This window comes from Hypanus sabinus, chromosome 3 (genome assembly GCF_030144855.1).
Source record: "Hypanus sabinus isolate sHypSab1 chromosome 3, sHypSab1.hap1, whole genome shotgun sequence".
Taxonomy (NCBI): domain Eukaryota; kingdom Metazoa; phylum Chordata; class Chondrichthyes; order Myliobatiformes; family Dasyatidae; genus Hypanus; species Hypanus sabinus.
In genome coordinates, this window is record NC_082708.1 from 148,327,638 (window position 1) to 148,352,954 (window position 25,317).

The window sequence follows — 25,317 nt, forward strand, 5'->3', positions numbered from 1 at the left end:
CCATGAATGTGAATGTGGCTTGATGAACATGTTTTCATTCACTTGTGGGTCAATTAATCTTAATGGATTAATATAGAAGAGCAGGGGCAAAGGAAGGGAAAAGGAAAAGGTTAGTGAGACCAATCAAAACTTTGGCAGGCAGCAGCTTTGAGTGAAGCTCCAGCTGCATCCTAAAGAAATGTTGAGGATAATGTCTTCTGCTCTCAGGAGAGCTAAAGGCCAAAAGTCAAACTGCATGGGAGTATTTTCTATGGCTACCTGAGGCAGGCTGCATAAGCTGAAGTCAGCTTCTCTGCCCATACATATAGATTTTTTTAGAAATTTAATTATTGATTTTTCATCCTGGTTAATTGGAGGAACATTGATCAAGGTGAAATACTTTACGCAGGCATTGCTCTGCATTTTTCATGCTACAAGATTAACACTAGCATTCCGCTTTTATGCCTTCCTACTCTGCACTCTGAGGAAGGAATCTGGCTGAAGCATTCTTCTCCAAATGGTACTTGATGCTGTATCAGTGTATATCTGAGTTTGATAGATTTTTGATAATCAGACTCATTAAGGGTGCTTGGGGAAGAGGCAGACTTAAAGGAGTTAGATCATGGTGAAACATGCTTAAAAGACTAAATGGTGTGTTCCTATGGTGATGTTTATCAACTGGCCTTCAATGTGAGAGAAGGCCTCAAATGGCTTTGCCAGAGGAGAAGATGATGGGCTGAATCCAAGTAAAACTACAGAGTGACGTACTTCTGCTACACAGAGAGTAGTTATATTGCCTACTGATGTCAAACTGGTTCCACAATAGTGGTTAAAAAAAAATAGCCCACACTTTACCATCTAAACAATAGGATCAGGAAGGAGTTGGAGGACCAGCCATCTGGTCCATACCTTTGCAGCGTGAGAAAGGTTCAATCTAACTCTTTAGCAAATGGCACTAGGATTGTGTTTCAACCAGCTACAGAACCAAGCCAGTTAGGTTGTACCTTTGGTATGTAAAGTTGGAGAGAAGGTCATCCTCGACTGGCAGCAATAAATGCATAATGCTTCTGCAGATGCATATTTTACTCCACTTACAAAATTCAGTTTGATGGAACCAAATATCAGAAGAGCAGTACAATGCAGCCAATACCATAATATGCTAATCAAAGAATTTCCACATTAGACAGTCTAACACTACCTAATGCTAATGTATTTGTGAATCATAGCAAGACATAGAAATGAGCTAGTCAAAACACAGTTGGTCCATATCTCAACCCCATATATCCACTAAGAATTAACTGGTGAGATCTTCTGGGAATGCTGGGTCATTGTGCACTGAACTCAAGAGTAGGAGCAGGTAAGAGAATTACCACAAATATTGCTTCGAGGCATTGAAAGCCAAACATTGCTCCCTTTCTATGATGTAACATCCTTTTCCTTTGCAAAATGTAACCCCAAACAAAGGGGCTTTGCAGCACGAGGCCTCCGATGTTAAATAAATGATGAAGCAAGATCCTAATCACAGACAATTACCCCTAACAGATGTTTTTAAATTGAATGGCTATGGCATAAATCACTCCTTAAATGTATGGTTAAACGGAGCTATATATATTATTTATATTGATGAAAATCTATAACATTTTGCATCTTTGCTGGGGGATGCAGCTCAAGATCAAGTTATTGGCTGAAGAAAGTTTGTCAGTCCATTAGGAAATGAGCTTGTATTCCTGCCGGCACAGTTCACTCGGCAATAAGATTTATTAACAGAAAAGCCTAAGGCCTTGGAGACAGTCCTGAATGTAGTCGGAGTAATGCAGCCAATTCACTTCAATTTGAGGGGCCTTCTGCTGTTTTACTGCTTCCTGACAGTTTAGTGCCTCTGGCCACTGCTTCCCTGGCACAGAGATGCCTAAGTGGGAATGCAACAATTTCACAGGCTTGCTAGGCCATGTGCAAGAGGAGCTGACTGGCAGTGCCATTGTTAGCCTCACTCTCACCATGTGGCCTGTCAATCACGCAGGTCTCTATCATCTCCAAGCCTGCTTGCCTGAGTGACTCTCTGAGCCAGTGTGACAGTCTGCCCGTCGGTGAGTCAGAACAGAACAAGAGGCAGGAGTCCATCCGCATCTAATTATTCTCAAAGCCCAATGGCTAATCCAAAAATCCCCAAGTTATTCCCTGTAACATTTGATTATTTTCCTCGATTATAAAGGCTGCTAACTCTCCAAGGGGTACTGGTTCTTGTTCAGTCATTGAAACAACCCCTTGCACCATTCTTTCAGCGACCATGTCTCACATCTGCTGCACACCATTAAGTAAAACAAATTTATTTTTAAATATAACTATGGAAACTAAAGTGTCCTTTCAGAATGGGCACATGCTGCCATGCTATTGATCTATAGGGTAACATGCACTAACATTGTGCCTTTAACATGGTAAAATAGCCAAGGCATTTTATAGGCACGTTAGCATGCATACAACAGCATATTATGATAGCTCCCAAAGACTAGTTAAAGAGTATTTTGGAGTAACCTGGAATTGGAAGAGAGCAGTTGAGATTAGGAGATCACTCTCAATGTCTGATAAAGAAAGATATGAGTCTACAGCATAGAGGCTGAGGACAAAACTGAAAATGGTGATGCAAAGGAGAATCGGTGCTGGAATAGCAGGAGCAGCGAGAATGACAAGATATTAGGTGGTTGAAGATCCATCTTTGTAAAATGCTTCATGAGAACAGTGTCTGGCATTAGTCATTAAACTCTCCATGGTTAGGTGGTCTGTTACTGCTCAGTAGCCAAAATGGAGAGAGGAACACTTGAGCAGAAGTGGAGAAGGAATCCTCAATGAGCTGGTTCTATGAACGTGAGGAATGAGCCATCAGCCAACCAGAGTCATAGAGTTGAAGAGCTACATATATGGCACAGACTACTTTGCAATTTGGAAATTTGGAGTTGACTGTGGTCCCATAGTGGATTTCATTTTAATGGAAGTGCTCACTGGTAAGAAAATGTTGAATGAAATGACCTCAGGAGACATAACACTATAGAGATGCACCTGCAAACGGACTATCATCACCAGGATGGATCAACAGGACCTGAGTTAAGAAGCAGCAGAAGGGATTCAATCCTGACCTGATATCATCTCCCATATGTAATTACCTTTAGGTGTTTAATACAGCCATGTGAAGAATAAACTTTTAAGAGTGTAGAAAGGATTAAGGGTACAAATGACAAAACACTCAATCTGTCTTGATGCAGAATTTCAAATGAAAACATTGACAATTCCTTTCTTTCCACAGATGCTGCTCAACACCCTGAGCTCCTCCACCTGATTGCTTGTTGCTCCAGACTGTTTCATCTGCAGTCTCTTGCATCTCCATGTGAACAGGACATCACTAAAATTACAAAAGCACTTTCCTGGACAGAAATGGACCTCCCAATTTCTATTGCCTCTAAATTCACATTCAAGTTATACCATCCTGAAATAAGAATATAATTGCTGTTCTTTTATGCTTGCTGGTTTCAAATCCCAAAAGGCCCTCCTCAAGCGATGTGATCACCTCCAACACATGGGTTATGGTGATGGAATATGGGTACATTAGCATGCACAGTTCTGAAGATATGAGTTCGAATCTCACCTTGGCAGCGAGGGAATTTAAATTCAAGAGGACATACATTTAAGCTAAGGGATAAGCGATTCTGAGGGAATCTAAGGGGTCCTTTGTCAGCCAGTGAGTGGAGAGTACCGGAAATGTACTGCCACCGAGAGTGGTGGAAGCAGAGCCATGAACAGCATTTAGATCAGCATTGAACCACCTGGGCACTGAAGACTACAGGACAAGTGCAGGAAGATGGGATTAATACAGATAAGTGTCCATTAGTCAGCATGTGTGTGATGGGCCAAATGCCCTGTTTCCTTTTTATATTACTTTATAAAAGTTACAGGGAGACCTGGTGATGTTGGTGGAATAAAACTAATGGTAACCATGAAAGAATTGGATTGTCATAAGACCGCATCTGGCTCACTAACATTTCAGGGTAGGAAACTGCTATCCTTACCCATATAGTGAATAAAGTAAAAAAAAAAGAAATCACCTTCAACTTAAGGACAATAAATGACACCCAACTCAAATAACATGAATAAATTTCCTTCCAAGAGATGCAAGGATATGTTCATTGATGAGACAATTTTATCCAGGGTTACCTACTTTGAAACATTGTGATGTCAAACATTTTGTATGAATGGAGGTTGAAAATCTCAGTGGAGCTGCCTGTGAGGCCACACTTGCTCAGCTGTGCAGTGGTCTCAGACTTCTTCCAGTTGGAGAACGAAACAGTGACCCCCCTCCACACCAGACTGCTGAACCACATTCTGTCTGAGTGTGCATGCTGCAAGGAAGATGAACCTTTGCAGCACATTAGGAGGTTACTTGGCCTACCAATTTCTTTGTGAAGCACTGTTTGCAATCTCATTTTCTCACTTGTCTGTAGTCTGCGGTCACTTTTTGTTGCAATTTCAGGTGGGGTAAGGAGTTAGGATAACTGGAGCTGAAATCTTATCACTCCAATCACTTCAAGATAATGTCTTCAAAACGCAACAAAAGAACTTCATTATAACATTCTTAAAATACTAAGCATTCTTCAAACCCAGGTTTAGTGTAAGGAAGCAGAGTGACGGCTTCCTCATTCCAACACCATCTCACTAACCCACTGGGAATCCTGGTTCTGCTTGTTTATGATGTCCAAAATGTCCAAATAGCTCATCTACACCTTGGAATGTGTTCTAGATTGCAAAGGTATTTGCACTGTAATGATTAGCTGTCAGGCTAGCTGTTTTACTGGAATCCAAACAAGCTAAACCGCAATAACTTGTGATTTATTGCAAATACAAACATATTACTTCAAAACCAATGTACTAAAGTAGAAATATGTTGGTTTCCTTCACCTTGCACATCAACATATCTTTCTGTTTCTCTTTCTTGCAATTTTCCAGCATTCATGTTTGAATCGATGTAGTTATAAAGAAGGCAAGAAGGCTATACTTTATTAGGAGTTTGAAAAGATTTGGCACTTCAACAAATACACTCAAAAAACTTCTATAGTTGTACCGTGGAGAGCATTCTGACAGGCTGCATCACTGTCTGGTATGTAGGAGCAACTGCACAGACCAAAAGAAGCTGCAGGGGTTTGTAAATCTAGTCAGCTCCATCTTGGGTACTAGCCTACGAAGTACCCAGGACATATTTAGGGAGCAGTGAAAGGCATCATCCATTATTAAGTACGTCCAGCACCCAGGGCAAGCCCTTTTCTCACTGTTTCTCCCCTCTGCCATCCGATTCCTAAATGGACATTGAATCTTTGGACACTATCTCACTTTTTAAAAAATATACAATTTTCTGTTTTTGCACGTTTTAAAAAAAATCTATTCAATATACGTAATTGATTGAACATCTCTAATTTTAAAAAAAAATCAGGCTCTTCATCACTTAAACTGGAAGATGATGTTAGTGATGGAAAGACGATTAATTGTGATGCTAATAAATACAGTTGGTACGTTATTAATCGACTTCTGGTCACAAGTTGTCAGATGTGCTCAGGCAAAAACAACTGAGAATTTTCACTTCAAATTATGTTTTTTTTTGGATCGATTTCAAAAGGAAATCAAAAAAAGAATGGAAATTGGAAGGGAGTTGCGCTGTTTTGAAGTAACACAGCCTCAGCCTTCTCTCCCTCTGTGGTTCTCAGTCTTCCTGCCTTTTTCATCCTTCATCCCTATATCTGGGAGTCCACTGACTAAAGCTGAACACCTGCTCCTGACCATCTGCTACTCTGTAATTGGTTGCAGGCAATGCCGACCGAGACATTAGGGCCTATAAGGGAAATGATCCAGGCCAGGTTATATCATCGAGGCTGACACTTCAGTGCAGTGCTGCGTGACTGCTGCACTCTCAGAGATACTGGCTTTCAGATGAGACATCAAACTGAGGCCCCATCTGGTCTTTTAAGGTTGAAGTAAAGGAACCACAGATCTCTTCAGAAGTTGTCTCCAGTGTCCTGGTTGGTATACCAACACCCAAAGCAGAGTTTTCTGGAGTCACTTATGCCATTTGATGTTTGTGGAACTTGGCACACAAACCCACCCTCTCCTCCCCCTCCACACGAAACTTTGGCTACTGCTTCCAACGTCACTCAGTTAACTGTACTTCAAAATGCTTCACTGGGTCTCTGGAACATATGGAATCATGAAGGAGCCCCATACCAATGCAAGTCACCTCACCCTACCACAGGCATGTTGAAATTCTCTCTTCCAGTAACATTAAAGTGTTCCCTCTTTTGAGTAGAGAAATAGTTTGTCTTGGGGATCTCAGCTAGAGGGGATAGTTACCATGTTAGCTCCTAGGCTGCAGCTTCTTGGGTAAGGTGAGATATCAGCACACCTTGAAACTGACTGCTGAGGAAGAAGGTAAATATACCTGAAGACCTAAGATAAAGATTATTCCCATTCATTGTTGGATGCAAATCCTTTGACTCAAATTTGTTTTATTTTCACTTATGACTTAGAGTTGTTGGTTCAAGTTCCCATTTGAACACCAAATGCAGAATATTTCAGTGCAAGGGAATTCAAAGACCATAAGATCATGTGCTTGGGTATGTATCAGATAGGTCAATAAAATTATCATGAACTGAAAGATAATATTTCTACAAAATGATTGAAATCAAAAGAACCATCCACACTGTCCAACACAGATGGTAAAACTAATGACGGCTGAAGCTGGAATCACGTTCAAGAAGCTCAGCAGATTGAGCAGCATCTGTGCAAGCAAAGAAGTAGCTGATGTTTTGGATCATAACACTGCGTCAGGATAATACCCAGGATGTAGAGTCTAGTCGGGTGAATGATGAGGACAGAAGGGAGTTTTATCTCTATTCTGTCTGGGGGAGGTGTTGTGGGAAAGAGATGATATGCATGTGTGGGCTCCATCAGTCATGGTAGAGATGAAGCCACATTTTCTGAAGAAAAGCTGAGCATTTGAAACATCCTAGAGTGGAGTACCTCTTCTTGAGAACAAAAGTGGCAGAGATGGAGAAAAAGGAAGAAAGGGATGGTATCTTTGCAGTAGATCAGGTGGAAGGAAGTGTCCTCTTGGAGTTGGCTGGCTCATAGCAAATGTCTGTAAATAGTTTGTTTCATGAGATGGAGACAAGAAAATTCCAAAAAAATAGAGAGAGGTATCAGAAATAGTCCACATGAATTTGTCAATGGTTCAGGGCAAAGGTTATACAATTGATGAGATCTGGGAGAATAAACTGTGTTTGAATTAAAAGTCAATGATTCCACAACACAATTGAATAAAGAACAACCCTCTGCAATGTCCAAACAGATGGTCACACTGAGATTGCAGATGCTGCAGTTTGGAGCAAAAAATAATTTGCTAGTCCTGAGATCATGGTCCTGATGCCAGGTCCCAACCCAACAATATTGACTATTTGCCTGCACGGATGCTTACCCATTGACTTAACAGAAAACATAGAACAATACAACACGGGAACAGGGTCATTAACTTATGAGATCAATGCCAACCGTGATCCCAATCTAAACTACACATCTGTTTGTACATGGACTATATCCCTCCATTCCTTGCCTGTTCATGTTTCTATTGTATCTGCTTCCATTAGTACAGTGCATTCAAGGTACCTACTACATTGTGCAAAAAAAAAGTCTCATAAATCTCCTTTAAACTTTCCCCTTCTCACCTTAGAGCTTTGTCCTTTAGGACTGAACAATCCCACAGGAGGATAAATACTCTGACTATTTCCCTATTATGCCTCATAATTTTATATTCTTTTATGAGGTTGCCCCCTCAGCTTTCGACACTCCAGAGAAAACAATCAAAGCTCCTCCAGCAGCTTAGTTTGTTAGCCCAGACCAGATTGCGATTCCCTTTGTACTTTGTTAGGTCTCCTGAAACACAATAGTCTACAATTTCTCGGCACAGCATTAGCTGTGTAACACGTTGGAAATCTAAGAGTTAATGAGAGATGCTATATAAACAAAGTTATATTCCTTACAAGTGAGACCAATAAACAAAATGGAGAATGAAAATCCTCAGTCCTTGGACCATACAACACTGGTGCTGGTGCTTGATTTCACTTTCCTTTCAGAGGCAGAAGAGGTTGGTAAATCTTCATGGAAATGTCTGTTCAAAATCAAAAACTTATCTGAATAAATATCCCCACAATTATAACACACATCATTATTCAATCCTAAAGAGCTTTGCTTGCCAGTGCTATTTCTTTGTTAAAAACAGAACTCCAACTGAATTTGTCACATACACTATTTCTTGAAATACTCTTGACCAGGCTGCTGTAAATCTCTTCATAGCTGGAGTGTCACTTCCTTCTTTCTAAAGCAATTGACTGGCAAGACATTACTTAATTTGGATGAGAATCTATTTCACAGATCCACTGCTCTGTGGGGATGTGGTGAACTACATATACCTGTCTGGACACGCCCCCTGCTGACTGCTCCTGTGGCTCCTCCCACAGACCCTAGTATAAAGGTGATGGAGGTCTGAGCCAGGTCTTTCAGTCTCCAGGATGTAGCATGGTGGTCAACCACTGCTTGTTCCTTCTTCCAGTCAATAAAAGCCGATATCTCGCCTTTACGTCTCAGAGTGAGTTATTGATGGTGCATCAAGGGAGAATCGTTATTTTACTTTTTTTTCTTTTTGATAAAGCCTGCCAATTTTTCATTGTACTTCCTGGATCTGTGGCCATTGTTTAAGTAACCTTTCAAACCCATGCCATTGATAGGGATCACGGAAGCATTAGGATTAAAGTTCACAATGACCCAACTCCTTTAAACAATTTTACTGTGCTACCCTTATCTTTATCATGGCCTTCTCTCTACAGTGGTACATGAAAATCCCTCCTGTACTCCTCCCTCAGTGGATTCCCCTGGTTATGATACATTTCTCATGTTTCTTAGGGAGACAAAACTGCTCACTACCAGTTTCCAATAGCACTTCCTTGAAGATTGACTGATGTTTGATTCGAGGAAGTAGATTTCAGTTTCACAGATACGTTACTTTTATGAATGCACACTCTGGAAGGGCAAAGAAAGCAGATCCACAGGAACATTTGAAAGGAACTAGGTAATTTCCTGAAAGGGTAAGATTTATGGGATGCAATAATGTATATAATTTATCTGCATTCAATTTTATATTTATATGTATAAAGTTGATTTCCTCCAGTCTACAGAGGTCGTGGTGTTTTAGGAAATTTATCTTGTGTCCCTCTTTGATTGATCTCTGTATGAACTACGAGTAGATGTGCATTCTGCATGTTTAGGAAAAATAAACTTCATAATAGATGCAAAGGCAAGGATGTGATAGAAAATCTACGTTTCTTTTGAAAGATACAGTTCAAGCGATGATAGGGTGAATAGCTTCTTTGTATGCTTCATGTATAACAGGCAGGATATATTCATAGGGGCTATAAAGTTAGAGGAGTCGGTGATGGGCAAAATACATAATGGAATGGAGTGAGAGGTGCCAATCCAACATTTAAAGTACCTGAACTGTTCTTTTGGCCACATCTATCAAACATCCTCACCATCCGGACCATGCTACCATGGGGCAGAAAGTACAGATGTCTGAAGTCCCATACTGTCAAATTCAAGAACAGCTATTCAACCATTTAATTCTTGAACTAACCTGCAACAGCAATAATCACCACATCAGTATAGTGACACTTTAACCACTTTGTACTACAGTAAAGTTGGTTAATTTTTGGTCTAATTGTGTGCATTCTTGCATAATTTATATTTTATTTATGTTTTACTCATGAACGTTGTGCATCTGATGCTCTGCACCCACGAGTAACTTTATTTGTACATGTCGTTGTGTATATGACAATAACCTCAACTTTGATTGATTGATCTCTTCCTGTTGCACTCCCTTGACTCTTGGTCTCATGAAATTTCCCGTCTACCTATGAAACTCCAGGAGCCAATACTGCAAATAGGTCATTTCTGATTAGCCCTGTTAGCTCCTCCAAGTTGAAAAATACACCGTTCGTACACGGAAGATTTCTAAAAGAGATTTCACCTCATCACATCACATCAAGCTACAGTAAGGAGTAGTAGACTGCTTAAAAGAATCCACTGTTCCGAGCCTATGCAACGTAGCTAGTGAAAGTCAGCAGCATGTAGTACTGACCCTGTGCTTGGCTATTTAACTAGGGGTTAGTCAACCAAATGTCCTCAAATATTATATTAAGTTTATATGATTTAAAGGCATAATATTATCTTAACACTAAGATTAGTGCAGATAGGTACAATGAATAACATGGGCCTGATTAACTGAAGGATCACTTTCTGAGCTGTCCAACACTATAACCCTCTGACTAAATCTTTGTGGACTGCAGTAGAAGCCAATTTTAAAAAAAACCCTCTGTAACTATTCTGGCACAAGAATTTACCACACAGAATTTATGAATTTATAAGATGAACTTTTAGCCAGCATCTTGGAAGAAGTCCTTCAGACATTAAGTCTCTACCCTGGGCAGAATATATATTCCAATCACAATTAGCATTATCATAACCATTGGGTATATTGCTCAGTCATATTCATGTCACCTCTGTATCCATTGGAAATACCTTTCAGTCATGGGCCTGAGAAGGCATCCATATATCAATGGGAAATATTTCCAGGTTTTATACAATCACAAGATTTTACTTTCATTATTTTATTTGGTAATTGATTTTAAAGTGAGTAGTGGGCCACTGTGCTCAAACTGTACATGCTTCAGAAAATATTGTTGAAGAATATAGGGAAAAAATCTGTTTTCCAGCATCTGTCAGGTTAATTCCCATCTTCCTCCTTGTTTTGAACGACTCTCATGGCAGTAATAATAATAATAGGACTTCAGATATAGCTCTCTCAACTGTTGAGTCAGGAGGTTATGGGCTCAAATCCCACTGCAGGCACTTGACTGCACAATCTAGGCTGAAACTCCAATATCGGAGGTGCAGCTATTTGGGGGAGATGTGAGTCTCTGTCTGTCCTCTCAGAAAGAAAACAAACATTCTGCAACATGCATGGCAGGGGAATTCTGCCTGGAGTTCTGGCCTGTATTTATTTTTCAAGCAATACCATTAAAACATTATCTGGTCATTAACAGATTGCTCTTTCCAAGAGTTTGATGTGTGTGCCTATGCTGATTCATTTCCCAGAGCAGGATAGGAAATGCCTTAAAAGTAAATAATTGGTTATAAAGCTCTTTGGGATGTCCCACGGTCTGGACAGCAAAGTATAAATGCTGGTAATTATTCATTCTATACATTTTTAATATTATAACCATGTAGGAAATATAAACACAAGTTCTTGCAAATATTTTAGTGTCCTGGAAAAATAACTCCAATTATGTTCATTGATTATCTGTGGAGCTACAAACTATAACCTTCTAAAGCTATAACCTAACCCACATTATCAAGGTAGTTGGCAGAAATCCTCCATTTGTCTCTCTCACACACATATAGTGACATACCTATGGGCAATCTGGAATGGGAGATAGAAAATACGTAAAAATATTGGAGATGTTCAACAGGTTAGGCAGCATTGGTAGAGAGGAGAAGCCTGATTAATAATAAAGATCTACGCCCTTTCCTGAGAACTGGAATAGTTGCAGAATAAATAAATTTCAAAATGCTGACAAAGGGAAAAATAATGGAGAAAAAAATCTGCATAATGTGAAATACAAGAGAGATTATCATTGCACTTTAATGAAGGACATTTGCCTGAAACATTAAAACTGTTTCTCCCTCAACAGATACAACCAACCTGCCAAGCATCTCCAGCATTTCATATTTTTATTTCAAGTTTCCAGCATCTGCAGTTTTATATTTGCCTTATTGAGTATTTCCAATAAACTCTGCACTTAAGGGGACACACTTGAACTTGGTTAGTCAGGCAACATCAATTGACATTTTCGGTTGAGAGCCTTCATCTGGACTGAAAGTTGACTGTGAGATAGCAAGGATATTTTGGCCCTGCTAGCTCTTGCTCGATCCTGTTCCTTCAGCTTTTTATATCTCCCCTCTAGTTTCAATCCAGGTGGATTATCAATTGTCCATTTCCCTCAGTCAATGCTCTGACCCACTGAGTGTTTCCACTTTTTTTAAAATGTATTTCACATTTAGCATACTCTTGTAAAAATCTAGAAACCAAATCCAATTGTCTACCAACCTGTCTGGCAAACAATAGCACGGAGATGTACTGACTGACGGCGAACAACAAACTAATAATCCTTGGGCTAAACCAACTGATTAATCCTACATTCTGACATCTCTATCTCTTTTATTGTGAAATGGAATTTAATAAATCTAGTATTTATGATGACACTGAAAGTCTGCCAGACCATTGACAAAACCAAATCAGCCACATATAGCCTCAAAGGAAAAGGAACCTGTCATTCTTACCCACCTCACTGATTAGTACTACATTGACCCTGTACCACAGGTGACTGACTCAACCAAGGATGGGCAAAACATTAGATCTTCTCACATCCTAACCAATATTACCAGAATATTTATATAAATATTAATTTAATATAGGAATAATGATAATGTTATTGGTCAGCAGAGTGATGCAGCGAGTACAGACACTGCCTTATAGTTCCAGTAACCTGGGTTCAAATTTGACTTCTGGCGCTATTGGATGGAATTTGCTTGTTCTCCATATGGATTTCCTCCAGATTCTTCTGGTTGCTCCCATACCCCAAAAGCATTTAAGATAAGAGGTTAATTGGCCACTGCCTGTTGCTTCTAGTGTATTTGACTGATAGAACCCGGGTGTAGTTGATGGCAATATGGGAAGCAGGATTAGGGTGAAAGTGGATGTTTGTTGGTTGTAAAGGACTTGGTGGGCTAGAGGTTATACTTCTGTATTGCATCCCTCCAGAACCAACACAGGTACAATTATACATGTTTATAAAGTGTATTCAGTGTATAAAGTATCCCGAGGAGCTCCACATACCCAGGATATTATAGTAAAGGAGGAGATATTACTGGAGGCCAGCCCTAATTTTGGTCAAAATGGCAGACATGAGGAAGACCGCTTGGAGAGTAAATTGGATTTAACAAGGGAGTTCTGGACCTCAGGACATAGACTGTGGTGAACTATGTGCCTGTCGGGACACGCCCCTGCTGACTGCTCCTGTGGCTCCTCCCACAGGCCCCTGTATAAAGGAGACCTGCGGCCTGACGCTCGGCCTCAGTCTCCAAGACCTTGTATGATAGACACTCACTCCTGGTTCCTTCTTCCAGTCAATAAAAGCCGATATCTCGCCTACGTCTCAGTGTGAGTTATTGATGGTGCATCATAGACACTTGAAGCAGAGCTGTGCAGGAGGAGTAGAGTTAAAAGAAGCCGGGGTACTGGGCTGAAAGGAAGTTGCCAAGCTGGGGCTGAGCAGAGAAGATAGATTTGTTTATTTAGATTATTTCTATCCTTTGTGGATTTACTATCATGACATGCAAAATACAGGGGCTTGAAAGCTTACAAGATCTGACTTCATCACTGCTCACAGACTTCTAAACTATTCACCTCTTACACATCCCCTTCCTGGTGATGCTGTCGTGTTCTTGGACTCCATTCCACATCCGTTCTCATCTCAGCTATCACCACCTTAGCATTGCTTTTTGCAGCACCATTCTGCTACTTTGCATTCATCACAGCATTTATTGCTGCACTTGCTATTACCGTGTGTACTGTTCACTCTGCGAGCTTCACACCAGCGAGGAATTTCATAGCACCCTGGTGGATATGAAAATAAACTAATCGGGATTGGAATCTGCATGCAGCTCGTCAGGGTTGGCAGGATGCAGATTGATTATAAAATGCCAGTCGATGCACTTAAAACCTTTCGATTTTACTTGGAATGGTCCTCAGAGCCATGATGAGACAGTACAAAAGAGATAAGACCATTTTCTCAAAATGGCTTTCTGTTGAGGATTTAGTTCATCAGTATTTAATGTGATTCTGAACTGCACACTCTGCATCTATCTGAAGGCATAATCCTTTCACATTTAACCTACTTGATAATGAGACAGAGCCATTCAGTGACAGTGTGTCATGCTTCATACAAAGTAACAAATATTCAAAGAACAGCAATGAGAGATGAAGGAGAAAGTTCATTGATTTCTTTATGAATATTTTGGCTGCAGGGTAACTCCCATCTCTATACCAGACTGCTAGCTTTCTATTTCTCTATATTTCTAACTCATTGCAAAAGAACAGCAGAATACACAAAGAAACTTAATATCATCCATTTCATGTGGCCAAAGGGTAATGGCTTAAAAAAAAACCAGTAAACAAATTTCACTAGCATCCATTATTTGATGCTGCGGTTTTGCTCTACTGTTTGCTGACCTTTCCTAGAGGAAGTACGTCATTTGCACATGACATTTCTCAAATGCAGTATGTTGCACAGACTAGTCTAGCAATGTGCCAACACCACAATTTACACTGCAGAACACAGTAGGCATTTCTGATTAGCTGAAGATGGAACTACCACTGATGACAACTCCATCTGACGCAGAGAGGAAAGAAAACAGTTAAAAAATTGACAAGAGCGCTGCCATTTTCTCTTTAATCCTGCATGATTGAAATGACATTTCAAGAGGAGGAGAATCAGATACTCAGAACCGAGCAAGAGGTGACAAGGTTTTCCAGACTGGCAAATTTCCAATGCAGCAACCAATTGCTTCTTAACGATTACAGTGCTTGTGCCTGTCTGAGTCAAACCAACAATATTGTACTTTCCGATTGATTTGCGTAGTTTCCCCAGACATCCTTCAGAAGTGGTGGTGAGAGGAATTGGAAGTAAATTTGGCGTTGGAGTTTATAAAGAAATAGGTAGATCTAAGCTGGTCCGGATAAGGCCTTTCAAGATACCACTGATTCAGTGGGGCTCCTGTATTGTAGGACTCTCAGTTACTCTTTCCAATGTGGTGTTCTGATGAAGAAACTACACAGGAATTCAGCTTCATATTACACATTTGTAGATTAACAACCTGTGCTTTATGGGTTCCCACATAATGGACCAAAGTCTACAAGTCAGAGCAGAAAAGGGTTATTGAATCTATTTTTCAGGCACGTTTAACACACATGATGCCAGTCATATGTACTTTAAAGGCCGGCAAAAACAAATCTTTTGGTCAAATGAATAATAATTTATTGTTTTTTAATAAGTCTAATTCTGCAATCTCAGAATTGCAGAGAACATTTAGGAACTCAAACAATTATTTGTTTTATTTTCAGTTTCTGTACCATTTACTTATTAGGGCAAAAATCTGGTGCAACAACTGTACAGAAGAACTTTAAGGGGCCGCCTCCAATGAACCCCACTCTGCACTAATAATGAATGCAATATGAATGCTCAGCTATACGAGTGCATGATAAAAATACAAAATAAATAACTTTACTAAAGGAGTGCAGCAAAGCATGCAGGTACAGCAAATGTGGCAGACTGGGAGATAGACTTTGGTGAAATGGACTTACTAATTCATGATACCTTTCACTGGGTAGTGCTGATCCCAAGGAAGTATCTGAGTTGCTTTTTCTCAAGAAATATTTTGATGAAATCTTCCTTTTAAATTAGTTGAGCAACTAACTCAAAAATGAAGGGGGGGGGGGTGTTGATGATTGGGTCTCTGGTAGTCAGTTTCTGAGTCTATAGGTGGAATTTTTCCCTAAGCTTTCATGGTCTAATCTTCAAAGGCATGGATTATGTTTAATTTTCACAGAAGAACCAGATATTGGTTGTTTTGTATATTTAATATGCCATTCCCTCACATTCATCCCAACGACTTGACCTCTAGTCCTGATGAAGGGTCTCGGTCCGAAACATCAATGATGCGTCTTCCTATAGATGCTGCCTGGCCTGCTGCATTCCACCAGCATTTTGTGTGTGATTTTACCTCTCTACCTGGGTGGGCAGGTATAGTATTTACATCCTCGCATGAACAGGTAGTATCCAGTGTTGAAAGGGTTAGAGTGTATTGCCAAGTTTCCTGGTCACAGCCATTAACAACACATCCACTTTTACTAGGATTGCTTGCATAAGAGTTTGGAAGCCCCCCTCCCCCACTCAGTTGATGATCACAATTCCAACTTTGGTCCATCCAAGATCAGTTTACTCAAACCTGGGGTTGACCAGTTGAAGGTCAATCCCAAATCTAAAATAATCCCACAGACTCCTTCTCTGAAATGACTTTGGATGTGACTGGCTCATTCCCTACTTCAAATAAATCAGGTGGGGCAAGAAGAATTAAGAGGGCTTTTTCAGTAACTAGCATAAGAATACAAAATGTGGTGTTAATAGCTGGTCAAATGTTTGTCAGACAATATAAGTGCAGGTCACTAATTTCTATAATGTAGAAAAATTGACTTCCTCTTTCTCAATAGCTCGGACATGCTTCAACACAACCACTGTGACTTAATTGAGAATACGTAGTGGTGTCCAGTTACTGAAGATATGTTTCTACACTTCACGTATCAGGTTGGGAACTTCTTGCCAAGAAAAACGTTACCAAACAAAAAAGTTTTATGGAAACAATGTACTCTGCGAAAATATAGATATAAATGTACTTTTTCTTAAAAAAAATTGACAAACTTATTCATTGTTTTAAATTGAGAACATTCTGCCTTAACTAAACATTTTACTTTAGAGATAAGCAGCACAAAGCTTTGGATTTTCTACCTGAGTGACTTCACACATGTGTATGAAACTGGCTGGATGTCAGCCACTCTAACTCCAGAAGATGCACGATCGAGCATATTGTAACAGAATGGGTTCCAACACGTCTTCAGTACTAGTGACCTGCATGTCATCAATCCTACGCCTACTTTTTCAATCTTAAAAAGGAATGGGACTGAAAGCCTACGTAAACATCCCTAGGTAATCCACAAAAGGAAAGAAATACTCAGCCAACCTAACTGCCATTCTGGCTAGTTTCCCGCCTGACACTGCCTATGGTTCAGCTGTTCCAGAACATAGGAGATGCTTCTTTAACCGAAACAACAGCAGATTTATACAAAGGTTTCAACATGCCAAAGTACAGATACCTTGTCCAACATCTATTTAATACTACAAAACTGAAAAGTCAGATCCCTTTTCAGACTTGCTGGCACAAGCCAATCACCTGTTGCCAGCTTCTGTAAATGTTATTGAAGTTAAATGTTATAGGATCTTGATGTTAAAAACAGCTTTACACAAGAGCACCAAATACAATATTTACTCTAGATCATTGGGAATCACTTACTGTATCAGACAAATTCCAAAAATAATTAAAAGCTCAGCCAACACACAACTTTATTCAATAGATTCAATTTAAAAATCCAGGATTTTAGATGATTTTGAAATCACCTGTGGTTTTGTATTTAGAAATTTTGCATTTTTTATCATTCAATGGCCAGAGAACATGACAAACTAGAATTCATCAGCAGATAGAAAGTGCAAATTACAACTGCAAATGTCACACCACTCTTCAATAAAGAAGGGAGGCAAAAGAAAGGAAATTATCAGCCAATTAGTCTGACCTCAGCAGCTGGGAAACTGTTGGAGTCAGTTGCTAAGGATGAGGTTTCATGGTACTTGAAGGCACATGATAAAATAAGTCAAAGTCAGCATGGTTCCCTTAAAGAATATCTTGCCTGACAAATCTGTTGGAATTCTCTGAAGTAGTAACAAGCAGGAAAGACCAACAAGAATTGGTTGATGTTGTGTACTTGGATTTTCAGAGGGCCTTTGATAAGGTGCTACACAAAAGGCTGCTTAGCAAGACAAGAGCCCGTGGCATTACAGGAAAGATACTGGCATGGATAGAACATTGGCTGATTTGCATGAAGCAAAGAGTGGGAATAAAGGGAGCCTTTTCTGATTGGCTGTCGGTGACTAGTGTTATTCCACAGGGATCAGTGTTGGGACCACTTTTTATTGCTTTATATGCCAATGATTTGGATGATGGAATTGATGGCTCTGAAGCCAACCTTGGCGATGGTGTGAAGATAGCTGGAGAGGCAGGTAGTGCTGAGGAAGCAGGGAGTCTGCAGAAGGACTTGGACAGATTAGGAGAATGGGCAAAGAAGTAGTGGATGGAATACAGTGTCAGAAAGTATATGGCCATGCACTTTGGTAGAAGGAATAAAAGCACAGGCTATTTTCTAAATACAAAAAACTGAGGGGCAAAGGAACTTGGGAATCCTTGTGCAGGATTCCCTAAAGATTAATTTACAGATTGAGTCAGTGGTGAATGTAACATTAGCATTCATTTTTAGAGGACTAGAATATAAAGGCAAGGATGGAACACTGCTTTATAAGGAATTGGTGAGGACTCACTTGGAGTATTATGAGCAGTTTGGGGTCTTTTATCTAATAAAGGATGTGCTGACATTGGAAAGGATTCAGAAAAGGTTCACGAGAATGATTCTGTGAAAGAAAGGGTTATCGTATGAATAGCATTTGATAGCTCTGGGTCTAAACTCAATGGAATTTAGAAGAATGAGAGGGGATCTCACTGAAACCTACTGAATGTTCAAAGGCCTAGACTCCGTTAGTCTCGATAGACCATAGATTTGCACCTTGGAAAGATTCCAGGGTGCAAGCCTGGGCAAGGTTTTTTTTAAATGGAAGACTGGCAGTTGCCCAAGCTGCAAGTCTTCCCTCTCCATGCCACCAATGTTGTCCAAGGGAAGGGCATTGGGACCCCATACAGCTTGGCACCGGTGTCATCACAGAGCAATGTGTGGTTAAGTGCCTTAACCACGCACGCCTCAGCCAAGGCTCGAACTAGTGACCTTAAGATAACTAGATGAATGCCTTAACCACTTGGCCACGCGCCAACACAAAGGCCTAGATAGTATGGATGTGGAGAGGATGTTCCCTATAGTGGGGGAGTTTAGGACTAGAGGGCACAGCCTCAGAATAGAGGCAGGCAAGGAGGAATTTCTTTAGCCAGAGGGTGGTGAATATGTGGAATTCATTGTCCCAGGTGCCTGTAGAGGCCAGGCCATCAGAGGTCGATAAATTCTTGATTAGTCAGGGTGAGAAAGGTTACAGGAAGAATGCAGGAGAATGGGGTTGAGAGTGAAATGGATCAGCCATGATGAAGTGGTGGAGCAGACTCACAGGCTGAATGGCCCTATTCTGTTCCTATGTTTTATGTTTTTACGGATAGGATGTCTACTAACGGTTGATGCCGTCAATCACAAGCTAAAAAGTCTCAGTGTGCTTCACCAATGACAGGCTTCAAATTCGTGTTCACTGTTCATTATTGGGAAGAAATCGTGCAAGTTTCTGCCGAGATGTCTATGTCTTTAATGAAAAAGTTAAAAACTTCATTACACCTTGACAATGGACATTTTGAAAGACAAGGATGAAACCTGCTTTAATGTTGAGGCATTGTGCAGAGCTTCTGGTCAAAAATTTCTGACTTTCCATGTTTTTTCTATTAGTTGTGCTGAGAAAGTTTAAAAAAAAGGGAGGTGCTATCAAGAGGAAAATGATTTTCTACAAAATAGCATTAGTGCCAAGGTAATTTTCCATAGCAGAACTACTTTAAGTAAAGAAAAACTATGCAATGGCATCTTGTTGGCAAATAATTTACCTGTGTACTGGCATTTAGAGAAACAGACATCTTTTGATAATCAGCATATTGTCTCTGTGTGTTTCATTTAATTCAAATGCACAAAGATGACAAAATATCTAGCTAACATAATCACACACATTTAGCTCAATTGACTAAAAACAAATTTCTCTCTTTAGTCTACATTAATTGATCTTCAATTGTTTTCCATTAGGGTATTACTACCTTTCAGTTACAGAGGAGTCGGAAAGGAAGGGTTAACTGGACAAAAGAGCCGAATGATAATATGCCCAGTATTAATATCCAGCATCTTCTTGTTTTTATATTTGCTTTCAACCTTCCATTTATAATGGAAGCTTCCTGCATAAATTTGTCACCATATTATTTCACCCTTAGGTCATTGGAAGCTTATAGTGAAGGATCATTAAAATGTGATGTTTACATACAAGTTATCATTATAAATGTGAACTCAGATATTTCTAAAGAGCCTAGTTGTTGGCAAAGCTGGACTTTAGCACAAACAAAACAGATGATAACATACTGGCAGCAAATTACATATCCAGTCAAATTTTTATTCCACAGTAGAAAACCAGATAAGTAAATTGGCTGGGAATTATTGCATATGTATACAAAATCGGTAACTATATACTTGTTTGGGGTGGAGATGCGTCTCTACCACCGGAAGTGCATGGCACCCCTTCCCTTCGCTAGCCTACAGGCCACCTTTGGGGTAGGTGTAGTACCTGCTCGGCCCCCACCTGCAGTCAGAGTCATGGGAAGCCATGGGAGCAGATGGTGGGTAGTCGTATGAGCGGCTGTGCATATCAAAAGTCCTAGTTATGTGACCATTGACACCAGGCAACCTCTGAAGTGTTATTGGTTATGACTGAGGCTACCCATCTTGTAAAGATGTAGCCCAGTAGAAGGCAATGGCAAACCACTTTTGTAGAAATATTTGCCAACAACAGTCATGGTCATAGAAAGACTACAATAACCCATATCATACAACACAGCACATAACCAACAATATACTTATAGACAACTCTTCAATTCTATTTGCCCCAATACTAAATGACTATTAACTTAGAAATTCACTTTAATAGCCCTTGGTTATATCCTTTCTTATGATTGACGATACAAAAATTATCTATCAATGCAATTTGCTTTGTGTTGCAAAATGAAGCAATAAAATATTTTTACCATTAGGCAAAAATGTAAAGCAAATTGGCTTCTAAGTCTCATATATTATATAGTTAGGCATAAAATTGAATTTATCATCAAATAATCTTTCTTTGTTCTTCACAGAAATTCTAAAAGCACAATTTCAGCAGAAATGTTTGCATTACGCATGTTGCTACTATTGAACAAGTCCTTTCATCAACTTAGGCATTTTGCCAACTCAGCTCCTTGATTTGTCCTCCAGCATTTAACTTATTTCTCATCTGCTCTTTACATAGAACATAGAATAGTACAGCACATTACAGGCCCTTTGGCCCACAATGTTGTGCCGACCCTCAAGCCCTGCTTCCCATATAACCCCTCACCTTAAATTCCTCCATGTACCTGTCTAGTAGTCTCTTAAATTTCACTAGTGTATTGCAAAATGGTTGGCTCCCATTGGCTTCTCACCATCACAGGAAACATTAGTATGTTGGGCCAATACAGAGTCAACAGTGAGCTTAAGCTAATACTGATCAGTATGTGGTTAAACTGGTGATTGAACTGTTTCAGACACACATCACCAATGTGAATCACACAATCACTCTTACCAGGCGTAACAGCTATGTTGCTTATTGACGAGTCTTCACCTTGCTGATTGACAGCTTTACACGTATATTTTCCAGCATGTGATGGTTTCACTTTCCTTATCAGAAGTTCGGATTCCTTCCTGCAAAAAGTAACAAAAGACGCTTTCACTTTGTTGAAGAGGTGATGGGAGGAAAGTAAACTGAGTTTACAGATGCACCTGCGTTGGACAGAAGATTAAGCTACCCTGGAGCAGAGATGATTGCATCTCCGAGAGGTAGAGAACTGAAAGAATGACCTTACACTAAAATCATGAATTCTGTCTCTAAACATACAGCTGAATGCACATCTTACATTATAGAGTCATAGAGATGTACATCATGGGTACAGGCCTTTCAATGACTCCATGCCTACGGTGCCCATTCAGCTAATCCTAATTCTCAACATTCAGCTCATATCCTTCTAAGCCCCACCCCTCCATATATCTATCCATATGTTTTGTAAATGGCACTACTGTACTTGCCTAAATCACTTCCTCTGGTAGTTCATTCCAAAATATTCACTATCCTCTGCATGAAAAATCAGGCCCCTATTAAATCTTTCCACAAATTCTATTCCTCCTAGTTTTAGATGCCTCTACACTGGGGAAGAAACTGTTACCATGCACCTTATCATCTATGCCTTTCATAATTCTAAACATTTTTGTAAAGTCACCCTTTATTCTCCTAGGTTCCAAGGAATAAATTCTTAACCTGGTCAACCTCTCCCTGTAACTCAGGTCCTCTAGTCCAGGCAACATACTTGGCATTCTTTTTTCTGCACTCTTTATAGGTGAGCGTGTTTTTCTTCTAACAGGCTGATCAAAACTACATGCATCCTCACCAATGACATACAACTGCAACATAAAGTCCCAAATCCTAGCCTGATGAAAGTCAGACTTTTTCACCACCTTGTCTACCTGTGACGATTCTTTCAAAACCCATACACTTGACCCCTTCAAATAACGCTAAAAGGTTCATCATGCACCATACACAAATACTTGCTAACTCCTCTTAATCAGATTCTGCTTTTCCAAGTGCTAGCAGACCCTGTCCCTCAGACAGGAGTGAGGAAGGTTATAAGGAATAGAGATGAATATAGTCCCTGTAATAGATTGGAGAACAGATATCCATGTGGTAGGGAGATACACACATTCCTGCAGCATTTGGGAATTGGAGAAGGCAAAGGCAGACCCTGCAATAGAAGTGAATGCAGAACCTGCATGGAGGTCCCTACAGCAGAGGGAATTCAAAACATGAGAAGTTTTGCAGTTAATAGAAATCTTAAGCAACACACACACACACACACACACACACACACACACACACACAATGTTGCAGGAACTCAGCAAGGTATGCAGTGTCTCTGGAGGGAATAAACTATTGAAATTTCAGGCTGAGACCCTTCATCAGGACTGGTTTTTCTTCTACCCTCCATAGATGATGCCTGATCAGTAGAGGGAAATGATGTCTCTGCAGTGATTAAAATATTATTTTGCTCTTTTTGTCTAGGCCAAAGAGAGGTACTACATTGGTGCAATAAGGATTAGAGTTTTAGAGCCATACAGCATGGGAAAAAACCTTTCAATCCCTGTACCATGTGACCAAGATGCCCATCCAAGATAGCCCATTTGCCAGAATTTTGCCCATATCCTGCTAAACCTTTCCAATCCATGTACCAGTCCAACTGTCTTTTAAACATTGTTATTGTACCTGCCTCAACCACTTCCTCTGGCAGCTGATTCTACATAGATACCACACTTTGTGTGAGAAAGTTACCACTCATTTTCCTCATAAATTACTTTTCTCTCAGTTAAATCTATGCCCTCTAGTTCTTGGCACTCCATTTTAAGGAAAGAGACCCTTATGATTTTATACACCTCTGTAAGATCACCTCTCAGCCTTCTGCATTCTAAGGAATTAAAGGCTAGCCTGCCCAACCTTTCCCTATAACTAGGTTCCTCAAGTCATAGCAGCATCCTTGCAAGTCTTTTCTGTACTGTCTTCAGTTTAGTAATATCTTTCCTATAGGAAAATGGCAAAATTAAACACATATCCCACATGCAGCCTCACCACGAACTTTCAACTTTGATACTCAATGTCCTGACTTACAAAAAATGTCATCACCCCCTGTCTACTTGTGAGTCTACTTTCAGGAAACAATTTACTTGTATCCAATGGTCCCTCTACCTACAACACTCCCCAGGGCCCTGCCCTTCATTCTGAAAGTCCTACTTACATTTGACTTTCCAAAATACAACACTTTACACTTATCCATAGTAAACTCCTTTTTCTATCTGTCAGCCCATTTACTCAGCTGATCAATATACCTCTAATTTTTATTCTCTTCACCATTCAGGTATAAGAATCTTGTTGGCACTGAACAAGTAGTTGCTAAAAGATGACACAGTCTGTCAAAGCAGAGAATACTCTGTTCCATAGCCCCGATATTCAATTTCTTTGTAACCAAAATTGGCAAAGGCCGAGACATTGGTATTTTGTTCATTTTGTTTAAAAAGAAACATTAGCAGCCTTGCAGCTCCATGGCAAGTGCCATGATCCATGTTTGATTTAATTAAGGGAGTTAAACTTTAGCTGCTTTCTAATTTACCTTCCTAACCGGAAAAGGCAATAATTTCTTCAGGGACGCACCCATCTATCTGTATAATCTGCAGAATTGGTTGCCATCATTTTGGGCTTACAGTGGGTGGAGGAAATTTGTCCTTGCAAAGTTGTAATTTCCTCAGATTCTTTCTCGGTTTTGACTAGCCTTAAAACAGGTAATTCTAGCAGCAGGTCATATTTCCTGCTGGAAGTTCTTTAAACTTTATTTCATATTCAAAGTATTGGTTTACATGTCTACTTCTTATGGATCCCTGCATATAGAGGTGTTGAAGGGAAGGAAGGGGTTGATTGTTTGGCCAAGAGAGCTGTTAAAAGTTGAACTGTTGATGTAGATTTTAGCAAATCAGAAGCCAAGGGTTCAGTGGGGCTAAGAATTAGGGGAATATGGCAAGGCTTGTGGGATAATGGGCATAAGGGGAGGCATCTTTACAGAATACATCAAACTGTTGGATTGATGGGAGAAGGGAGTTAAACAAGAAGGGGTGGAATTACATTGGCTTGACATAGAGTTAGGCATACTATGCTTAATTAATATCTTGCTGGAAAACATCACTCTGGGGTTTGCGGGTATAGTCATTCTTTTACAATGTGAAGCATGTAAGATTGAAAGAAAGCAAACACAGGCTGCACTACCATCTCTGAAGGTTGATAGTTTTCATTTTAAAACTTTACTAAATTATGGAAGTGACATTAATTTCATTCACAATATTGTCAAGTCACTTTTTATTGTCATTTCAACCATAACTGCTGGTACGGGGTACACAGTAAAAACTAGACAAGGTTTTTCAGGATCATGGTGCTACATGAAACAGTAGCAAAAACTACACTGAACTACGTAAAAACAACACAGAAAAAAAACTACACTAGACTACAGACCTATCCAGAACTGCATAAAGTGCACAAAACCGTGCAGGCATTACAAAAAATAATAAAGACAATAGGCACAGTAAAGGGCAGTAAGTTGGTGTCAGTCCAGGCTCTGGGTATTGAGGAGTCTGATGGCTTGGGGGAAGACACTGTTACATAGTCTGGTCCTGAGAGCCCGAATGCTTTGGTGCCTTTTCCCAGATGGCAGGAGGGAGAAGAGTTTGAGTGGGGGTGTGTGGGGTCCTTCATAATGCTGTTTGCTTTGTGGATGCAGCGTGTGGTGTAAATGTCTGTAATGGCAGGAAGAGGGACCGCCATATGAAAGAATAATGTCTTTCATTATTTACAAACTATAGGGCTTTTTGGGGTAATTGAATTTTCATTTGATAAACAACTAGTAGGGGCTTTACTTCCC

General features: G+C 40.0%; 1 protein-coding gene across 1 annotated transcript in view; it reads right to left on the reverse strand.

Annotated features, from left to right (window-relative positions):
- The window catches only part of nrg1 (neuregulin 1), a 192,042-nt gene that overhangs the window by 133,846 nt on the left and 32,879 nt on the right, over positions 1-25,317 (reverse strand). The window contains exon 3 of the mRNA XM_059965359.1: positions 21,396-21,514. Within this exon, the coding sequence (XP_059821342.1) occupies positions 21,396-21,514 (119 nt within the window). The remainder of the gene's footprint in view (positions 1-21,395; positions 21,515-25,317) is intronic.